Source organism: Mauremys reevesii, linkage group 10, assembly GCF_016161935.1.
Source record: "Mauremys reevesii isolate NIE-2019 linkage group 10, ASM1616193v1, whole genome shotgun sequence".
In the NCBI taxonomy this organism is placed as follows: domain Eukaryota; kingdom Metazoa; phylum Chordata; order Testudines; family Geoemydidae; genus Mauremys; species Mauremys reevesii.
Genome location: NC_052632.1, coordinates 82,459,640 through 82,479,554, shown reverse-complemented (window position 1 = coordinate 82,479,554; position 19,915 = coordinate 82,459,640). Strand labels below are relative to the sequence as shown.

Genomic DNA, 19,915 nt, shown 5'->3' with positions numbered 1-19,915 from the left:
CACCATGCCATCTGCTGCTCACTGCTCTGAGTAGGTGATCTGGACCTCATGGCTCCACCCTGTATCCTGACTTGAGTTTTCCCTTTCTAGTCTTCCCTTTGTCTTTCCATAAGGAACTGTGGCTTCCTAGCCAACATCAGTCATCGGCATAAACCCAGATCTAAACTCTGCTCTGACTTTCACCTTCTGCAGCCTCAGCCCAGGATCTGATAAGCAGAGTGCAGCACACAGTACAGAGAGCTCTACTGTTGGGGTCATTTTGGCTAAAATCAATTTCCTCAGATAGGCTTCGGCTAAAAGATTTGTGCACAAGAGAGGCGAACCTTCTTCTCTTTGTTACATTAGGTTCAGTGCCTCGAAGAACATGTCTCGGTCTGATAAATATTATACGCCTCTACCCCGATATAACGCTGTCCTCGGGAGCCAAAAAATCTTACTGAGTTATAGGTGAAACCATGTTATATTGAACTTGCTTTGATCCACCAGAGTGCGCAGTCCTGCCCCCCCGGAGCGCTGCTTTACCGCGTTATATCCGAATTCATGTTATATCGGGTCACGTTATATCAGGGTAGAGGTGTATATGCTTTCTGTCTTCATTTGTCTGGCAAGCTGAAAAATACCAGGATCTACCAGCAAACACAGAATTCTCCTTGGAAAAAACAGATTCATTCATGTTTTGAGCATATGAGAAAATGAGTTACAAAAACTCGAAAGCCTTAAGCTTTCTTCTGCCTCTGCACGTCTCTTGCGTTGTCCCTTCTCTCGCAGTTTATTCAAGGTGAATCAGTGACTCCCATGGAACTGATTAGCATGTTCCCACTAGGAGATCAGTAAACTCTCCGAAGGGTACAAGGAGGAGGAGCAGGCTCCCACCATTAACAATGACTGCCTGGCTAACTCCCTCGGAGCCTTAACTTTCCAGTATAGACCAGTTCACATAGAAGACTGGTCTCCATTCAGTTTCTGAGCTTTTTTTTTTTTGCCAATAATTGGCTCTTTATTATTCATTTTGGGCCAAGTTCTTACTTCAGTTACATGCAGGCAGCCCCACTGGGCTTGCCCATTTATACTGCGTTGTGCAGTGCCGGAGCCCATGGGGTTGTACCATCAAAGGCATGCACATCAGATAGCCAGAGGCCTCACTTTCCTGGATAAAGCTTCAGGCTTCAGCTCCTGGGTCTCAGGGAAATGTCACTGCTTTGTTTCAGTACGTGGAACAAAGTTTCATTTCCACTTACTGACTGGAATAGTGACTTAATGACATCTTAGTTCACCCCACCCCCACCCATTTGGTTTGCACTGGTTACGGGCTTCTTGGGAAACTGGAATCCTTCAGTGTTTCTATAGTAACCATCCTTATAACTCAATATACCTCCATAGGGTGTCTTATTGTCAGTCTATTCTTCCACAATTGTAGTTGTTCACTACCCAATACATTCTGGCTAGGGTCAATAGTTCATTATTACTTTGCAGCCTTGTTGTCTTCTGGTAATCAAAATGAACTCAGTGCATAAAAAAATGTCTAATATCTACGGCGAACTAGGGACCCAGGGTTTACAGCTTCCAAATAATCTAGATTCAAAATCACAAACGATATATATCAAGTTTTTGCTGAATTATAAGCAGAACTATTGGGCCAAACTCAGTGTTGGTTTCTCAAGACCCAGCTCCATTACTTCAGTGGAGTTGTGGCCTCTTACCCAGGCGCTGAATCTGGCTCACTGTCTGACAGCATCTCGTAGTGAACACAAATCAAGCAGAGAAGAAGCTGATAGAATAATGACTGAACATCAAGAGAGGGACTGAATGGATAGTTCAGGGGAACTAAAGGTGGGATGTAGAATCAAGTAATCAGCCCAGGGCAGTGGTGACCAAAAGTCATTACCATCTGATTGCTGTTTGATGCCTTCTCTGAAATGAGTTTGTGGGTGTCAGGCCAGTTCTGAGGATGCAGCCATCCATTCACTTCAACTCCCATTACAAATGGCATTATTTGGTAATCTAGAGCCCTGGGACTAGGGTGACCAGACGTCCCCATTTTATCAGGACTGTCCCGATATTTACTTGTTTGTCCTGCATCCCGACCAATGTTCAGTCAGGACGCAAATTGTCCCAATATTTTACCCTCCGGCGCAGAGGGCTCGCACCCCCCCCCCGCCCCAACTCCACCCTGGCCCACCCTGATTCCACCCGTCCCTCCCTCCCTCCCCAAATCCCCGCCCTGGCCCCACCCCCCAGCCCCACACCCACCCCCTCACTGCCCTGTTGGATCCCTCCCCAAATCCCCACCTTGGCTCTTCCCCAAGCATGCCGCATTCCTCCTCCTCACCCCTCCCTCCCAGGCTTGCGCTAATCAGCTGTATGGCAGCACAAGCGCTGGAGGGAGGGGGGAGAAGCAGGACGCAGCAGCCAGCTCAGGGGAGGTGGAGGCAGAGCGAAGGTGAGCTGGGGCGGGGCGTGGAGCTGCCGGTGGGAGCTCAGCCCCCACCAATTTTTCCTATGCTCTGGCGGCTCTTTTTTTTTTTTTTTTTGCTTTTGCTTTTGCTTTTTCCTCCCTCGCTAGCTCTTGTTTTTTTGTTTTGTTTTTTATTTCATGGCTCTCATCTGGTCACCCTACCTGGGACTGATTGGGCCATGAGGACTCTAATCCATCGAGTGGTTCCTTCAGGTCAAATTTAACACACATTGGTGAGGAACAGCACTCCTGTTGCCTGTGCTATGCCCGTTCGGTGGAGAAGCAGAGGAATCCCAAGCTGCAATCTGGCCCCTTCTGCCAGCATTAACATTTATTTTAAAACATTTAAAAGAAAAACGATCCCTGATTGTGCTTAGAAAATAACGAGTGTCTCTGCAGCAGCAGGAATGTTTAGCATTTGCAGCTGCACCCGTCAAAAGCATCAAGCTCCCAGGAGTGTTGTCCCCCTTTATTTAGGCAACTCATCAAAGGGGATTTTGGAAAAAATGGATGAATTCAGGGTAGTGGGAGGAGGGAGGGTTTTAAATCCCACGTCTACCAAGTACAATGACGGCTTTAACTCCCTCATAGTGAAACGCAGAACTCAAACCGAGTGCTCATACATTAATAATAAGTAGCAACAAACTGCTCACAAGCACCCCTGAGACTGAAATATGCTCATGTTAAATTTGGTGATTGTTTAAAAAAAAGAATTAACACATTCATAAAAATCACAGTGTGTTTGTGAATAAGTGGCTGTGACAAGACACAAGGACACTGCCTAGCCCCACCCTAAAGGGTTAATGCAGCAGCCTAGAGGGAGCGGGGAAGGGCTGCCTAGGAGGCTGGACAGCAGTACTGGAGCCCTGCTTACAGGTCTGCATGTGGGGAGTGGTGGTTGTAGTTGCTGTCTTTGTTTTGCTATTGCCAGTTTTGCTCTGTTTGGACTCTCTAAACTCTTATCAAGGTGGCCCTGGCAAGAAGGAACCACAACTGACTGCATGCTGCCTGACTGCTGTGTTTTGTGTGCTGGGAAATCAGCACAACCCCCCACAGTGACACAGAAGAGAGGATGACATTCCTTTTTAAAAAGGTGACAATAAATAGCTCACCTGGCACTAACAGCATCATCCCCATTTCTCAGATTAGGACGCTGAGGTGCAGACGGCAAACTGGTCTCAGAGTTAGGAACAGAACTCCCAGTCCTGTGCCCTAACCACTACATTGTGCTTTGCTTCCCCACGAGGGTAAACGCTGGATGCTCTACATGGAAAATAACCCCCCCTCCTTTTTTTTTTCTTCTTTTTTTTGCTGTTAAAATTTGAGGGCCAGAACCTCAACTGGTATAAACTGGCAAAGCCAGTGTGGCTATTCCAATTCACTCTTTAAATGAAAACCACAACAGAGAGAAACTACAGCTAGTATTGTAAACATGATGACAAGATATTTTAAGCGTTGCACTATTAACTTATTCAGTGTTAAAGAATTAGGAGTTGTTAGCAAGAATGAGGGTAAAAGACTGGTATAATAATCTCACTAAAACCATATGAAGTGTTTTTCATCTTCAGAGCACTTTACAAACCATTAAATTATAATTACTCACATGGTGCCTTTCATTCATAACTATACAGTCTACACAAGAACCATATCACTCACCACTAGAATGCATCTAGGGGGATGTAACTGTTTAGCAATGATCGGTAACACTACACGATGGTGCAGGGCACAAAGTGAATATTGGATCCAAATGCAAAAGGAGTTCCTAAGCCTACTGAATGTAATTAACTGAGGTGGGATTACTTGGCCATGGGGCTGACTGCGCCCCAGCTACACCAAAATCCACGGTGTGCACAAAATGTGCAAGGACTCCCTTTAGCTCCTACTATTCAGTGGCGTTGAAGACACTGTTTTCTGCACACCTGATATTTAGGAAAATGCAATGGTGTTTCTGAAAGTGATGTGATCTGAACCCTTAGTAATTCTCAAAAGGGAGCAGATCAGATACCAGCTGATTAATGTCTAAATAAGAGCCTTTTCAATATTTTGGATCGAAGCCCAAGCCCAGCGTTGCTCCCCTGATTCTTTGCTCTGGGAACACCCCCAATGGGGAGCGATGGCCGTGCAGCTGGCACAGTCATAGTCACTATAAGAAGTTATACCATGCAGCTCTCCTTTTTGCATCCATGTTGCTAGGCCACTGAATTAAAGAAGCATCTGAGCACTAAATCTCCTTGTTAGCAATAATGCACTAGCTTAGCAAAAAGCCAGTGACTGGATCGTAAATTACAATGAGTAACTACCTCAAGACTCACATTTGGGGTGGCTGAGTAAACACTCCATATTAGACCACAAACACCCTGCAACCTCATCAAAGCAGAATATATCCGTGAAGTTTATTGGAAAGCACAGCAAAGGGACAGCATGGTCCCAGCCCCCCACAGATCAGCTCTGGGCTTGATTCTGCCCGAGTCTCACAGAAGTTGTGCGATTCAGTGCGGAGCAGGCTTTTATGGTTGTCATTAGAGGGCATTGTAATGTCCTAGAAAAGTCACAGGTGGAGTTTTTTTGTGCCTGCTCAAAGCACTCCTTAAAACAGGTCCCTAGAATGTCTTGGTAACTCAATACACACAAGGTCTGCATTGACTGAAAATAAAACATTCAATTCTTTACCCTCACTTCATGTCCTGAGCCTCTGGCTATACAGGGCTTTACTAAAACTGAAGCAGAGACAGTCCCCAAATAATCCATCCCATGATGCCCAGTGCATAATGGGACAGGGCACAGCAGGAGAGTTCAGTTATCTCTGTGGGGACCTCCAGCCAGTGGTGAGCTGGAGCCGGTTCCCACTGGTTTGCGGGAACCGGTTGTTAAATTTAAAAGCCCTTTTAGAACCGGTTGTCCCACAAGGGTGTTGGATAGAGGGCAGGGGAGTTGGGGGGGTGGATTAGTGTGGGGTGGTCAGAGGGCAGGGCGATTGAATGGGGGCAAGGGTCCCGGGGGGTCAATCAGGAAGGAGCAGGGGTTGGATGGGGCAGTGGGGGGCAGTCAGGGGCAGGGGTAGTCGGGGACAGAGAGAAGGGGTGGTTGGATGGGGCAGGGGTCCCGGGGGGCCATCAGGAATGAGAGTAGGGGTTGGATGGGGCGGCAGGGGGCAGTCAGGGGACAGGGAAGGGTGGTGGATAGGGCAGGAGTCCCCGGGGGGTTGGGGAGGCACGACCCCCTCGTGGGGTGAGGAGGAGGGAACCGGTTGTTAATATTTTGGCAGCTCATCACTGCCTCCAGCCCAGCTGAATGTGCTCTCTAAAGCTTTGTTCTTTATCTTATTACAGAGAGCAAGAGAGCATTTCCTTATATCAAAGGCTCCCAGGGACCCATGACAGGACAGCACCATAACTTGCTCTTGCACCAGATGCTGACACAGCTTCCATGGCTTTTGGGCCCTGACTCCCCAGGGGCTTATACCTTGTGCTGCCTTTAGCCCCGTGCAGTTGCTGTAAAAATGCTACCAAATGAGAATTCCCTGCTCTCTCACCACTGGATACACCCATTTTGCACAGAAGTAACTTGTGACGCAAGATGCCAGGCTGAGGAGAATCAGGCCCTATTGTAAATAAAGCCACCCCTCTGTGCTGCAGGCATAGAAATGACAACTGCAAATCTGCTTATGCAAGTGGTGGTGACACAAAGGACCTGCCTCAGAGACTGCATTGTATTAGAGACTTTGCATTCTGTTGGGAATGAGGAGCCCAGGGTGCACAGCACAAAAGTCCCAAGGTACTAAACTGACATCTGCCCCACCACACTAAGAGCCACAGGCCTTTCACCATTGTTAATTGGTGTGATTCTATGGGAGTGGAGAGGATGGTACCTTGGAAGGCCCCTGCCAACACCTGGGAGCGCTGAAAACACATTCAGAACACACAGTGTTTGCAATGTTTCTGTCTCTGCCAACTCTCAGATCAGGACCAAGGCAAATTAAAGCAACAATGAAAACTGAGTTAAGTCCTGGTTTCTATGCTGAATGATTCCACTAGCCAGGCATCAGAGCACTCAACACAACTCCATCCCCTTTAACCAAATCTAAGGTTACATTCAGCACCCTCTCCTCCAACTAACCCAATCTTGGGGAGGCATGCAGTTCCCCTTTTCCCTGTCCATCGAACCTTGATGTTGGCATTCAGCACATAAACATGTTTGTTTAAATCTTTTTGCCCTCTGTAAAATCCTCAGGGTGCTTCCTGCTTCACTAAAGTTCTCCAAAAAAGCAACGTCACAGATGCCAGTGGTCTCTTTGTAGCCCAGAGTATTTTCACTGTTGCAGAATGATGCACTTCTGGGATGCCTCTGATGAACCAGGAGGTATCAAGAGTATTTCGTGGAGGAAGAACATATTTTATAACAGATTAATTATAAAGTATTTCCACGCTCAGTATCCCTGCAGCCTAGCTAAAGGAACATTCTTCACAGAAATCACTGTTTAACTCATTCTGTGCATTTCACCTTCAGCAGGCATAAATCTGAAGGGACAGCGCAACAATTTAGCCTTCATCTGCACTGAATCATCACTCCAAACTTCCACAACTAGTCATCATGCTCGTTAGTTATAGCGTCTTTTTTGGACAGTCTCTTGTTGGCTGTGCATTGTGTGCTGCAGAATGCAGTCATTCCGGTAGCAAAATAAATTGATCTGACAGCTTATGTCTCCCGTTAAGGCTCTGCTCTGAGGTCTGAAATGGGATGGTGGAACGAGGTCAGTGAGCACTAGCAAATGGTTTCACTGAAGATATGTCCCCAGGTTGCATCAACTCACTGCAGTACTTTGGTGCTACAGAAACATTGCTCCAAGCCCTGCATTGCATTATCTTTATATGACATAAAATACTCCTCCATGCTGCTCGTGGGATCTCACGCCCTGGTGCTGGTATCATCCCCACACAGTTCCTGAGTAACTCTTCACATTCACTGCCAAGCTGAAAACCCTCACCCTGGTTCTGGTTTCATTGACAAAAAAGGTAATTCCAAAATGACACTCCCTGACCCCACATTGGCAGCCTCTAGGGCTCCTTTCCTCAGGCCTGGCAGCTATTACACTTCCTTCTACTCTGGTGGGAACCAGAGCCTAACCCCCTCTTCCAGAGGGCTACCACCATCTCCCATACATTCCAGGTGAAGTCTAAAGAGCTACACCTGACCCCATGTGTCAGCAGTATTTAGCCTGCAGCTTTAGCCAAGGCTCCAGGGCTGCTAACAAGGTGGCCCACTGCTACAGGCTCTCTGAATGTTCTGCATTTTCATAACACAAACCAGCCAGATGACCTAGTGATAGGGGAGCCCAGGGTTCAGGCCCCAAGCTCTCAGCTGACTGTATACTCTGCACTGGAAAGTGCTGACTGATTATACAAAGAGAAAGGTAATAGCTTCCATGTTTGTATTTAGAGTCCAAAATATACAGCGACTTGAAACTAACCCTCCCTTCACTCACACACACATACCCAAAGCTGGAGTACAGCTGTGTACATCTAGCATGAAAGGCCAATCTGATGACGTGCAGCTGCTCTGTGCCATTCACCACAATATGTGCATGTCAATGGGATGAAAAAAAAGAGTCAGCATGGGGTATCCATGCCCCTGAGTTTGCTCACTCTTCAATCTACCCTGGGTTTTTCCAAGGTGCCCATCACCGTGGTAACTATGCTGTGTACCACAATTAAGCACAGCACTGAGCATGCCCTAAGTGGCAATATTCTCACAGCTCCCTTTGTTCCCTGTGTGCACATGCCTGGGAGTAGTTTTGGTTTTTCGCTTTCCTTCTTGCTTTCTGCATCCTCCTCGGCTATCTCCCTGATTGTTGGCTGGGCCAGGGAAGCTGCTGTTACTGGAAGAAGGCTTGATATTGCACCTAGATATCAACATGGTCAGGGTTAGACGCAACTCATCATCTTCGGTAAGGTATCCCCCACAGCTGGGGTCCTGCCTCTGTGCCCAAGTGTACAGCACAGCTCTTTGGCCTTGTCTATTATGGGAAAATACATTGTCAGAACACGTGTTAATTAACACATTTTAACAAGACTGACATTAAATGAGTTTGCCCTTGGTGTGAACAAGGACTGTCAGGTTTAAAACCTGTTAGGTAAGCGTGTGATACACACTTTTAAACATGACCATCCCGGTCCATACAAAGGATAAAATTGCGTTTCATGTTGTGTTATTTAAAAAATGTTAGTTAACATGTTCTAACTCAGTTAATTTATCAGGATAGACAAGGCTTTAGAGGGTTGTGTCCACCCAGACTCCTCTTACAAAGCTCACTCTGTATATATGTGTACTGTGTACCTGTGGGATGCATGTTTCCAGCTTCAGGGCCAAATGCACATATAACAAGGTGGTGTTATTTTAAAAGTAATCATCATTTTTATCTAACCTGGATCTTTATAAGACCCCCATCACCATAGTATCGAAGGACCACTTGTTTCTCCTTGTTTAATTAATACGAGCAAAGGATTTGCAGTATAGCTATTATGATCACGCTTTTAAAAACTCACAAAACAGGCTGTAGTGATTTGTCTGTCTTAATATAGGAAAATCCCATTGTTCCAACTTATATTTCAGGGACAAGATATTTTCTTCCTTCCCACTATTTCCTATACCCAGTGCAGCACCTTGCAAAAGATACTTTTTTTTTTTAAGTGGAGGTTTCCAGAAACAGGTGTGCCCTAATGATGTGTTAACCAGAACCAGTCTGCTGTGATTTCTGTGGCAGATATGGTTTCTGAACTGCAGACTTTCAGTGCAGTTTAGATCCACAGTCCTGACCTCCAATAAGGTTCAGATAGAAGATTGGGAACAAGTTCTGACCACAGTTAGCAAACAGAGAAGCCTGAAGCTTGTTCAGAGCTCCAAGTCAATTAGGGCTGACTCTACAGCTAAGAATGGCACCTCCACTGGAGATATAGGATTCAATCACAGAAGTTAGGGATGGAAAAAAACCTATGAGATTATCCAGTCCAGCTTCCTAACAGTGCAGGATTGTTCTCATCAGTATTTTCATTCCTAGAGTTCTGACCAGTCTAGTTCTAAGAATCCGAAACAATGGAGCTTCCATCCCTTCCCTTGGGTAGACTGTTCCACAGCCTGATACATCTCACTGTCGGGATGTTTTCCCCCTGATATTCAGCTTAATTTTTCCCTTTCCTAGTTTCATCCCATTACACCTATATTATATATCATTCTACATAATTCCTCCTCATCTTCAGCAATTACACCCCTCAGACTTTTGTTGTGTACTTGGCTTAACAAAACCAGATGCATTCAGCTCTTTGAATCTATCCCCCATCCCTCCAGCCCCCTGAATTTTTTATTATTGTTTTTTCTTTTAACTCCCTCCAATTTCTCAGTATCTTTCTGGTAATGTACAACAATATTCCCAGTGCAGTCAGCCCAGAGCCATATCAAGAGGGACTCTCACCTCCCTGCTTCACAACATGATACGCAAGAGAATATGTTTAAAGAATATAGTTTAATAAAACGGCAACAACAGAAGTCACTAGTAAAATCAGCCTCACGCTGTTTGTGGGGGTGGGACCCATTAGTCTGCTCTGCCAAAGATTATGAGACATCCTCATTAAATCTAACATCATGCATTATAAATGGAGAAAGAGAGAGATCTGTAAGACATACCGAAAATGTCGAGAGAAATTCCGGTCCTTTCCCATTGGTAAGCGTGTGATAGGAACAAAAGGAAGATTCTTCAGATCCTCAGGCAGATGACAGTCAGCCTAGGATCACACCCAGGACACGGTCAGATCCAAACTAATGCAAACCACACTCCAGCCGGTGCACCTGCTGTCACTTTACACCTCCCTCAGTGCTGAGGGATATGTATCCAGATGGACCATTTGCCCATGAACTGTACCTGGGATAAGCCTCTCCTGTCTCCCCTTTCACGCTTTCCTCTTGCCTAGCTTCTTGCACTCTCTGTCCCAGAGTTCAGGGTTTACCACATAATAAGGTCTTCCTTGTTCATCAATTCTGCTTTTAAGGTCCGCTTTGCTTTTTATTTTGCCCAGTGGCTTGAGAGATGTTTTTGACCATTCCCTGCCTCCCCATACCCCAGCAAGCAAGCCTCCTGCCTTCTCTAAAACTGCAGACACAGTCTCTGTAGTTCCAGCTGGAACTACAATCTTGTAGCATTACTGCAAAGAAAGGAGGACACCAATCTTTCCTGAACTCCAGAGGGATGCCTCTGATAGTGCTAATTAGTTGACTTCTAAAGTGCTTCTGTTTAAATTACATGCCATTATAATGGGTGAAAAGCCTTAAAGGAAAACAGCAACCAGTGACTCTGGATTGCTTAGCTGTTTTCAGACTTATCCTTTGGTGAGCTTTTACTCCTGTGGCTCAGTTCAGAGCCTCTTGCCTGGAAGGCTAGGGGTTCAAATGTGTTCCAGCAGATGGCTTTATTCCCAACCCTGATTCTTCAGGAGCTGGTGCTGCACTGATATAGGTCTTATCACCAATTTATACCCCTTCCAGCTTATACTCTTCTCTCCCTCTCAGCCACGACAACATTTCCTCCCCTTACGCTCCTGCTTCAAAATAGCGCTGAAGGATCACACCAGCTCTATTTCAGAATGAGAAATGGTGCCAAAGAAGCAACTGCCTTTCTTGTGGTGTTTCAAACACACAGCAGGAGCCTATCTGTGTTTCTGTCCATTCACACTCATGCCTCAATGCAATTTGAAAAAAGCCTTCTTGAGACCAATGTGATTCAGAGCCAAGTGCAATGCTCAGTCTCGTTCCTTACACCATTACCCAAGAGTATGAAGCAGAAGCAATACCAACACCAGCAGGAACGAGGGCTTCAGCATTATCCCCTTCCTTCCTCTTCCCAGTCTTTCTACCTGCTTGCTCTCTTTGGCTAGATCTCAGGAGCTGCCACCACCTCATCCCCTGGCAGGAAGGAGGTGTTCTACATCTTGCAGGATCTCCTCTCATTCTCAGCTTCATGCCCTCCCTCTACCATGCTGTCCCCAAAACTGGAACAGTCTTCACGTCTTCCTCTGCCAGGCATCCTCTCTCTCCTCAAACCCAATTACTCCAAGAATCTTCCCACTGTTCTTCTCATGATTAATAGTCCCCACACCCTTCCATATCTGACTGCTGGCCACTGTTCTACATTTGTCTCATCTAATTTAGGAGAAATCCTGTTTGCCTTGCTCATGGCAGTATTCTCATTTGTGCCAAATACAGGCCAAACCCGGCTTCTACTGAGTCAATGGGTTGATTCTCCACAACCTTTCACCTTGTGCTGTCATTTACACGTGCAAAAACAATGCACAGTGCATTTTTACAGTCATTTTGCACAAGGATAGATGACAACCCAGGGTGCTAGGCAGTGGAGGCCCCTTGAGATGATTTAGCTCAGAAAAGGGAGGTGATTTAGCTGTTAGACTGAACACTCTTCAGTGCCTTAATCCAGGGTTGTAAAGAGCCATGTAAATTTATGCTGCAGTGTACATTATTTATTCAGTAAAGATAACATCATTTCAGAAAGTCCATTTTAAAATGTCTCAGGATGGATTAAAGCACTGAACTATATTTGGATTACATCTGAGCTGTACTATATAAATTCCTCCAACAGGGCTACCAGCCTGGAAAAAACGCTTCAGCCTTAAACATACACTGCCAGGTTAACAGAAAAAATCACTTATTCTTATCATGCAAACATCCTTACCTGTGTTACAAATACAGCAAGAGCCTAGGTTATTAAACTGAATTAATTTTCTAAAATCTAATTTACTTTTCACAATTTATGCCAGTTTTTTAATTTGTCAGTCAGTTATATTCACTTTTGGAATTTAGCCAATTCCACTTTCAGGTTCTTATGCACCAGCCCAGTGCTGCAATGTGTAAGCTGCAAATGTTGCAGGGCACAATTCATGGTATAAAAACAAAAACCTGTTTCTACTAGGATTAAAAAATAAATTCTTTCTAACATTTGTATTAGTCTGTAACACTTATTTCCTAAACCTAAATTTGGGGCCACATTTTACCTCCAGTACTTGCTTAAAGTTGTCCATTCTCAGCTCACAAATAGCCCAATTACTGCTCTGCAAACCTGTATACTAGGGATGTCCCACTTGACTTTTCACAGAACCATGTCTCTTCCTGACATAAACATTCTGCCACCAAGCACTGGAAGTAGCTAAATATATTTTCTGTGACACTGCACGATATTGTCAAAATTTGACTTGGTATTACGATGTGGTGGTGTTTGCCATTTCTCCAAAATGCAGATTCTGAGTATATCACATCATCCCCCTAAAAGCAAAGGCTGTATCGCAAGGAACCTTAGAGGTTTAAAGAGGTCAATGGGAACTGTTATTTGCAACTGAACACTGTTAAAGAGAATTAAACCAACGTTCCACCGCTACCATCCTTCCACCGCAGCACTTCAGTGGATACTCTCATGATACATACCCCAGACCTTAAAGTAGTTGGGGCAGGGCATGTTCTCTGCAAGTATGCTCAGGGACACAGTGGAAACATGGAAAGATCCTGCATATCCCGGAGAATAGAAGAGATGGAAAATCAGCAATACATGTGCATGTATTTACAGTCCCTGTCTTGGAATCAGGCCATCAACAACAACAACCCAGGAACATAAGAGCTTCTACAAAACAAGCTGTACGCAAGAAGGATTTGCAAATGGAAATTATTACTTCAGCTTCTGCAGCAAGCGCAGAACTGTAATTTTCACACAATGCATTTTTATGTGCACTAGACTATTATCCCCTGTAATATAAGGCTCAGTTATTCGTTTAGCCACAAATGTTTTGCAGATGTGGCCATAATTATCATTAAAGAGAAATGAAGGCACTTTTCCACCTGAGAACAGATGCTGACTTGGGCATTATGTGAGAGCTGTTTGTAAACCAAGAAGAGCTAAGCAAATCAGAACAGAGAACAACGGGTCAAATCCTGACGTTCTCAACCAGGCCTTCCCCGTCTTTACTCATGCAAAACTTTATCCAAAGTCATCAGCTGGAGCTTTGACAGCATAAAGACTGAGTACAAACTGGATAAGGATTTCAGGAGAACCATAATATCCTGAGATTTTTAAGGTCTGAAGAGACTGTTAAAATCATCTAGTCTAATCTCCTGCATAACAGCCCATAGAATTTCACCCTGTAATTCCTGTATAAAGTCCATAACTTCTGGTTGAGCTAAAGCGGTTTTTTGAGAAAGAGGCATCTAGTCTTGAGTTAAAGACTCCAAGCAATGGAGAACCCATCACATCCATTAGTAAACTGTTCCAATGGCTAATTACCATCACTTAAAAAACTGCACCTTATTCCAGTCTCAATTTGTCTAGTTTCAACTTCCAACCACTGGAGCTCCTTATGCCTTTGTCTGCTAAGTTAAAGGGCCCTCTGCTATCAGAAATCTTCTCCCAGGTAGATACTTACAGATTGGAATCAAGTTACCTGTTAAACTTCTCTTTGACAAGATGAGATTGATCTTCTTAAGTCTTTCACTGTAAGGCATGTCTTCAAGACCTCAAATCATTCTTATAGCGCTTTTCCGAATCCTTTCCAGTTTTTCATATCCTTTTTGAAATGTGGACACTAGAACTGTTTCACTAATCCTATAGACAGAGGCAACACCACCTCCTTACTCCTACTCAATATTCCCCGGTTTATATAGTCAAGGATTGCATTACCTCTCTTAGCAACAGCACCATACTGGGAGCACATGTTCAGCTGGTTATCAACATAACCCAAAGTCCTCTCTATAACACCTTTTATCTTGAGAGAGCCCCAAAGCACAGTCATCTCTGTCTGACCTTTTCTATCAGCAACTCCACATGCTTTTTTTTTTAGGAAGAGGGAACATGGTGAAATATTTTAGCAGTTAAAATGAAAGGAGGAAATTAGGGAAGGAGAAGTCTATAGGTATCTCTAGTTAGCAGCATAATATACACAGTATTGCAAAGTGCTATGTCACAGTGTAGTTTTCTAATACAACAGCAGCCTAATTTCTCCACTGCCTTGCACCTTACCTAGTCATTCCCACCAGTGCAAAGCGAATTCACAATGCTGCCGTACCAACATGGCTGAGTTTTACACTCACATTGCACAGGTGGAAATGAAATCGCAGACCCTGCTACTCTGCTAGTCTCCAGCTGCTTTGCACTGCTCCGGTGTAAGAGAGCAGAGACACAGGCTCCAGATTTCTTGTTAAATGCTAGGAAAGAGTCAAATGAAGTCTGTAATGTCATAGGGTACTAAACCAAGATAAGTGGAATCATTTGTATAGCCAATAAAGCTGATGTAGCATGTTTTTATTGATCCAGATAATTAGCTCAATGCTTTGAAGGAGGCATGATAATGGGGTATTGTTTAAACAAGAGAAGTCCAATATTTTCATATTTTTCAGGAAAAGGGACTCATCTGGGATTCCTTCCCCCATTCTTCCTCTTAGCCCGCCACTCACTTCGCACAGGTGTACATAGCTACACAAGATACAGTGCAGAGGAGAATCACACTTGTTGGGTGGTAGTGGCCCTCCCACCAACTGCTGAGGGCTGGAAGTGATTTGTTTCAGAGTCCATAGATTTTGCTTTGAGCATCAAAACCAGGGGGACTAGGTGATACCTCCTTCCCTCTCTCCCAGGTGCCAACTGTGCTGTTTCTGCAGCATTCCTGACCCCAGCTGACCCAGGGCCACAGCTCTAGCCCTGCGTTTAGATCCCCTGCATGATAGAATGTTTCTCTAACAGCAAGAAGATACCATATTAATCCCCTCTGCACTCACACACCCTACCATCCTCTGTTCAGATAACTATTGATTGCCACTGTGGCACCATCTCCCAGAACAAAAGGCCAGTAAGAGCTTCCCTGGAGCCACTGTAACACTTTGTGTTCATTAATGGGTGACCTTCCCTATTAATAGATGGGAGTCTGGTCCCTGGGGCGCTCTCACTTGTCACTACATGAGCTCCAGAATCTGGGAGGAATCAGCAGAGAAGTACATGGGCTTGTAACATCCCTTTCAGCTACTGAAACTGACGTCATCTTCTGCTCAGGTAATTTAATACATTCTGATCAAGTGGCTTTGTCCTACTGTGAAGGGTAATTCTGACAATCCTGCTTCAGAGACATACCCGAGACACAGGGACTTCTCATTTAGAGGCAAAACAACCAAAGTTTTTGTTGCATCATCTATTCTAAGCAGCTTAGCAAATGACAATGCCAAGCACCATTCACAGGCTGTGACCTAATCCCTTTGAACCAAGCATCAACTTACCCACATGCTCCAGGCTGACCTCCAGAGGCCCAGTGACCACGTCCCCCTCCTCTGCCAAGTACCATACACAGGCTGCAGGCTAACCCCTAGGGACATCTTGCCCCTCCCTGCACAGAAAAGTGCCACATACACACGTAGTGGACTAGCCCACAAGGCCTGTGGTGGTGACTTATCTTCCCCCTTCTGGGACAGCTGATAGCCTACTCCAAAGCAAAACTTATTCCCACACTGCAAAGTAGATGCCCAGATCGCACATCCAGGCTTCAACCTAACTCCTAGAGCCATTTTCTCAGAGTTGTTTTGTAGTGGTGTAGTTAGAACAATTCCTACCTTTCCCATGAGTCATGCAGGCTCTGCCAATAGGAGCTGCAGCCTGCCTCTCTCCAATCAATCAGTCTAGACTTTTGTGGGAGAAGGGAAGGGGGTTATTTCTGCAGACACTCTACCTTCTTTTGGTTCCCCTACTTCAGACTTGCCTCTTTCTAGGCCCTGTGCTGTCACCCTTCATCTGGAACCAAACAAGAACCCCTCAGATCATGATAGAGCAGGCACACTGGGACCAAACACCTCCATAGGCTGCACCTCAGAATTTGGACAGTAGCCAACGTCACTTTGTAGTACTCTGAATGCTGCATGGAGGCCCTCCCAGTTTATGGAATACATACACTACCGTGAGAAACCACTCCATCTAGGAAAGAGTACCAGCAAGGCTCAAAGGTATCTTGTGAGGCAGACGCTAGCAAACTTGGTCTCTGTGAAGGGGATGTTACACTGGAGATTAACTGGTTCAACTTATATGTAGATCACAAAGCTAGGAGAGCAGGCTGACTTGTTTCCCCTATAACAGCTCAGCATGTTCTAGCTGGCTGACTGGTCCCTGCAGGCAGGTGCTGCTTAGCTGGTGAAACTGAGTGTTTGCAGTCAGCTCCCACACATCATTTTGCCCAGCACCTTCCTCATTACCATCTGCAGCTCCTTCTGTTCGGACCCCTACTGTGTGCCATTTACAGTGCCCCAGTGCACTGAGAGAGCAAAGGATCTGGATCTGGATCCAGACTCCAAGGCCCCAATTCTCCATTGCCCTGCACCTCGTGCATTCAATTACACCAGTGCCAAATGTGGGTAAAACACACCCAATCTGAATAGTCATGCCTTGCATCCCTTTTGCCTTGGTGTAAAGCACTACACCAGAGACAAGTTTAACATGGAATCAGGCCATGAGTCCTCTTTCAGTCCTCCATCATGCCTCCATTCCCAGAGGGACTTCATAGGAGAGTCCAAAGTCCACAGTCTCAATTCCTTTTACTTAATTTAGACATGGGTCCTATTTGAATCCAAACTTCCCCAAAGTATAAGGGGAGTTAGAGCCAGGGTTCTGATAATCCTCAGCCAGCACGAAATAGCCTTACCAGGGTAGCTGGGGATTCTCCTGCTGTAAAGCCAGGATAGCTGGCTTGATAGGGCAGATGGGGAGCAGGCAGAGGGTTGGCAAAAGTGTGGCCAAACCATGCTGCAGTCCATAACAGCCCCTAAAGGACTGTTTCTGCCAACATAAATTAGAGCAGCCCTCAGGCTGCTTTAAATCACACCAGGGGCCAAAGCAGTCCCCAGTGAGCCCCAGGTACTGGTGCAGCTACGCGGCTATAGCACTTCAGTGAAGACGCTACTAGGTACTACTCTGCAGACCACTTAACCCTGCCTATACCTCCTTCCCCCTGAAGGGTAGAGCAGCCTGCACTCCCAGGGACATGCAGGTAGCAGTTATGCCCCCCACATACTAAAACTGAAAAGAGTGGGCCTGATCCTTTACTCACATATACCAATGAAAAACTGGAGTCCGTCTCTGGAAGTTAGTGGAGAATTAGTGATGTAAAACTGCTGGAAGTGAGAGGAGACGTGAGCTCCTTACTTCTGCTTTTAAGAGTGATATTTCAGTATGGCAGAAAGGGGGCTCCAGGTTTTGTGAAAATATATCATCCCTCCAAGGAACTAAATACATGTCAATGCATTTCTAACTGTAAAGGGTTGATGTGTGTCAGCAACAGCTTCTTCCAAGCACATCCAATCACGTTGCTCTATTTAGGGTCTAGTCTGTTTTTTTAAACTCCATGGTGTGGAAATAACAACTAAGGGGCTTAGCGCCGGCGGTGAGTTCGGTCGGAGTTCGAGTTATCAGAGTCGATCTCTAGGCTGCGATGGTTCGGAGCGATGGTCCGGGTAGAACTACTCACCTCGGACGCTCGAGTTTGCAAAGACGAGCCTGCGCGGATGTCGGGTTCGCGGCGTCTCGGCTAGCGCGCGAGTCGATAGTGGAGCCGGGCTAATTCAGCTTCCCATGGCTATTTCATTTATAGAAAGCTAAAAACATTTTTGAATTGAACAATTACTTTCTGACATAAAAGATACAAATCATTTTTAACTTTTAAAAAAATATAACCTGCTATCTGTTTTGACCAAACCATTCATGACATCATGAGAAAGAACTACGTCAAACCAAAGAGTGGTATCTTCACAGGAGAGTTTACATTGGGCTATACTGGTCATGACCTATTTGAATTTTCCCCAATGTAAAAGGAGCCTCACTCCCAGTCATTTTGATTCTTGCTATCCAGTTGCAGATACCTTTTCTGCTGCCCTAATTCCTTTTTGGGGTCATTTAACATATGTCTGACTAGAAGATTAGTGGGGGTTTTAAGGGAAACAAGCAAGAAGCTGCTTTTCCTCCTTTATCTCTCCTGCTTTGCACAGAATTTCACAGAGGATCGGCATGGAGTTTTAGACAAGATGAGAGCATTCTTTGGTTTGAAGTTCTAAATTCTGTACAAAATCAGCAAGACAAAATAAAGCAAATCCAATGGGGATATTGTCTATATCTCTTAGTAGCAGTATTTCCACATAAAAACAGAGAAAACATCCATCATATCTTAGAGGAACAGATCTTTGGGTGGGGGGAGTGGGGAAAATGGCACAATCTAAAATATATAAATCCCTCTGGCTAAAATTAAATTTCTTATCCAGTGAGTGTCACAGATGGCTGTAGTAGTTTAATACTGTGACATTCCAAGCAATTTTATTGCTGTGAAAAACATGCCGAGAAAAATAGATTGTGTCTGAACCATTATTAAAATGAACTTAGTTGAATCTCTTCAGTAATAGAAGAATCCCTGGTGGGCAGAGGTTTTATCTTTGTCAGCAATCTAAAGTGACTGTGATAAAAAAAATCACTCACACTCCCATCTCCCTGGAAGGGGGGATGGTCATGGAATACACTGTTTGGTTTTCTCCCAACAAATGTAGGTTGCGTAAAAAGCGGACAAATAATTTACAATAGAGAAAGTACCAGTAACACACTGTACCGCTGAACGCATCCTTACACTAAAATACAGGCTGAGGAAAAAACGTCAAGAAGGTGCATAAATATGTATAATAAACTGCATAACATGCCTAGAGTTATCATCTAATGAACAAATATGATCTGAGGTCAGTGGAATAGACAGGCACGGTCTGTATCCTGCACTACACACATTCAGCTAGTCAAGCCCCAAGTTAAAGGGATTATATTAATTTAAGTATGGCATTAACATTTATAGTTTGTAAAAACAAGCTTTTATAACACTGAAGAGCAATAGAAAGAGTCAATTAATGCCCAATGTCAATCAAGCAGATAGTGATAGGGTTAAACATTTCCACAACTTAACAACTCTAATGAAAATAGTTGTTTTTAAACCCAAACACTGCTGTATCGGGCACCTAAAAGCGAAACAGACAATAACGAAAAGTGACTGCGACTTCACTGATGTTCACTGTCCAAGCTGAGAGAAATGCAAAATGTAAATAAAGACCAGAAATAGTGACAAGTACACTGGATTTTTACGGCACTAAAATGCTGTTAGTAACTTAAGAAAGAAATCTGTTTCTTTCCAACACATGATTTTTAAGTTGAGTGTCCCTTTAAAGTATCTGGAAAAAGATACTCAGTCATTCTGAGACAGCATTAGGAAGGTACTCTTCAGTATAGCGATGTGCTGCAACTTCTCTGCTGATACTGCAACTCCTCCATGTAATAAAAACAGTTGTGAAATGAAAGAAGAGCCCAGAGGTTCACACACCGTCAGGATCCCAGCTGGCCCCAAACTAACCAAAATCACAACA

General features: G+C 44.8%; 1 protein-coding gene across 7 annotated transcripts in view; it reads right to left on the bottom strand.

Annotated features, from left to right (window-relative positions):
- LOC120372949 (Grid2 interacting protein) overlaps positions 1–19,915 on the bottom strand; it is an 85,634-nt gene that overhangs the window by 40,796 nt on the left and 24,923 nt on the right. Inside the window, exon 1 of one of the 7 annotated variants that reach the window (XM_039490538.1) lies at positions 10,133–10,584. The exons of the other annotated variants lie outside the window; for them this stretch is intronic. Within the exon in view, the coding sequence (XP_039346472.1) occupies positions 10,133–10,167 (35 nt within the window). The 5' untranslated portion in view covers positions 10,168–10,584. Of the gene's footprint in view, positions 1–10,132; positions 10,585–19,915 lie in introns of those variants that run through there. 7 annotated transcript variants of the gene reach the window in all.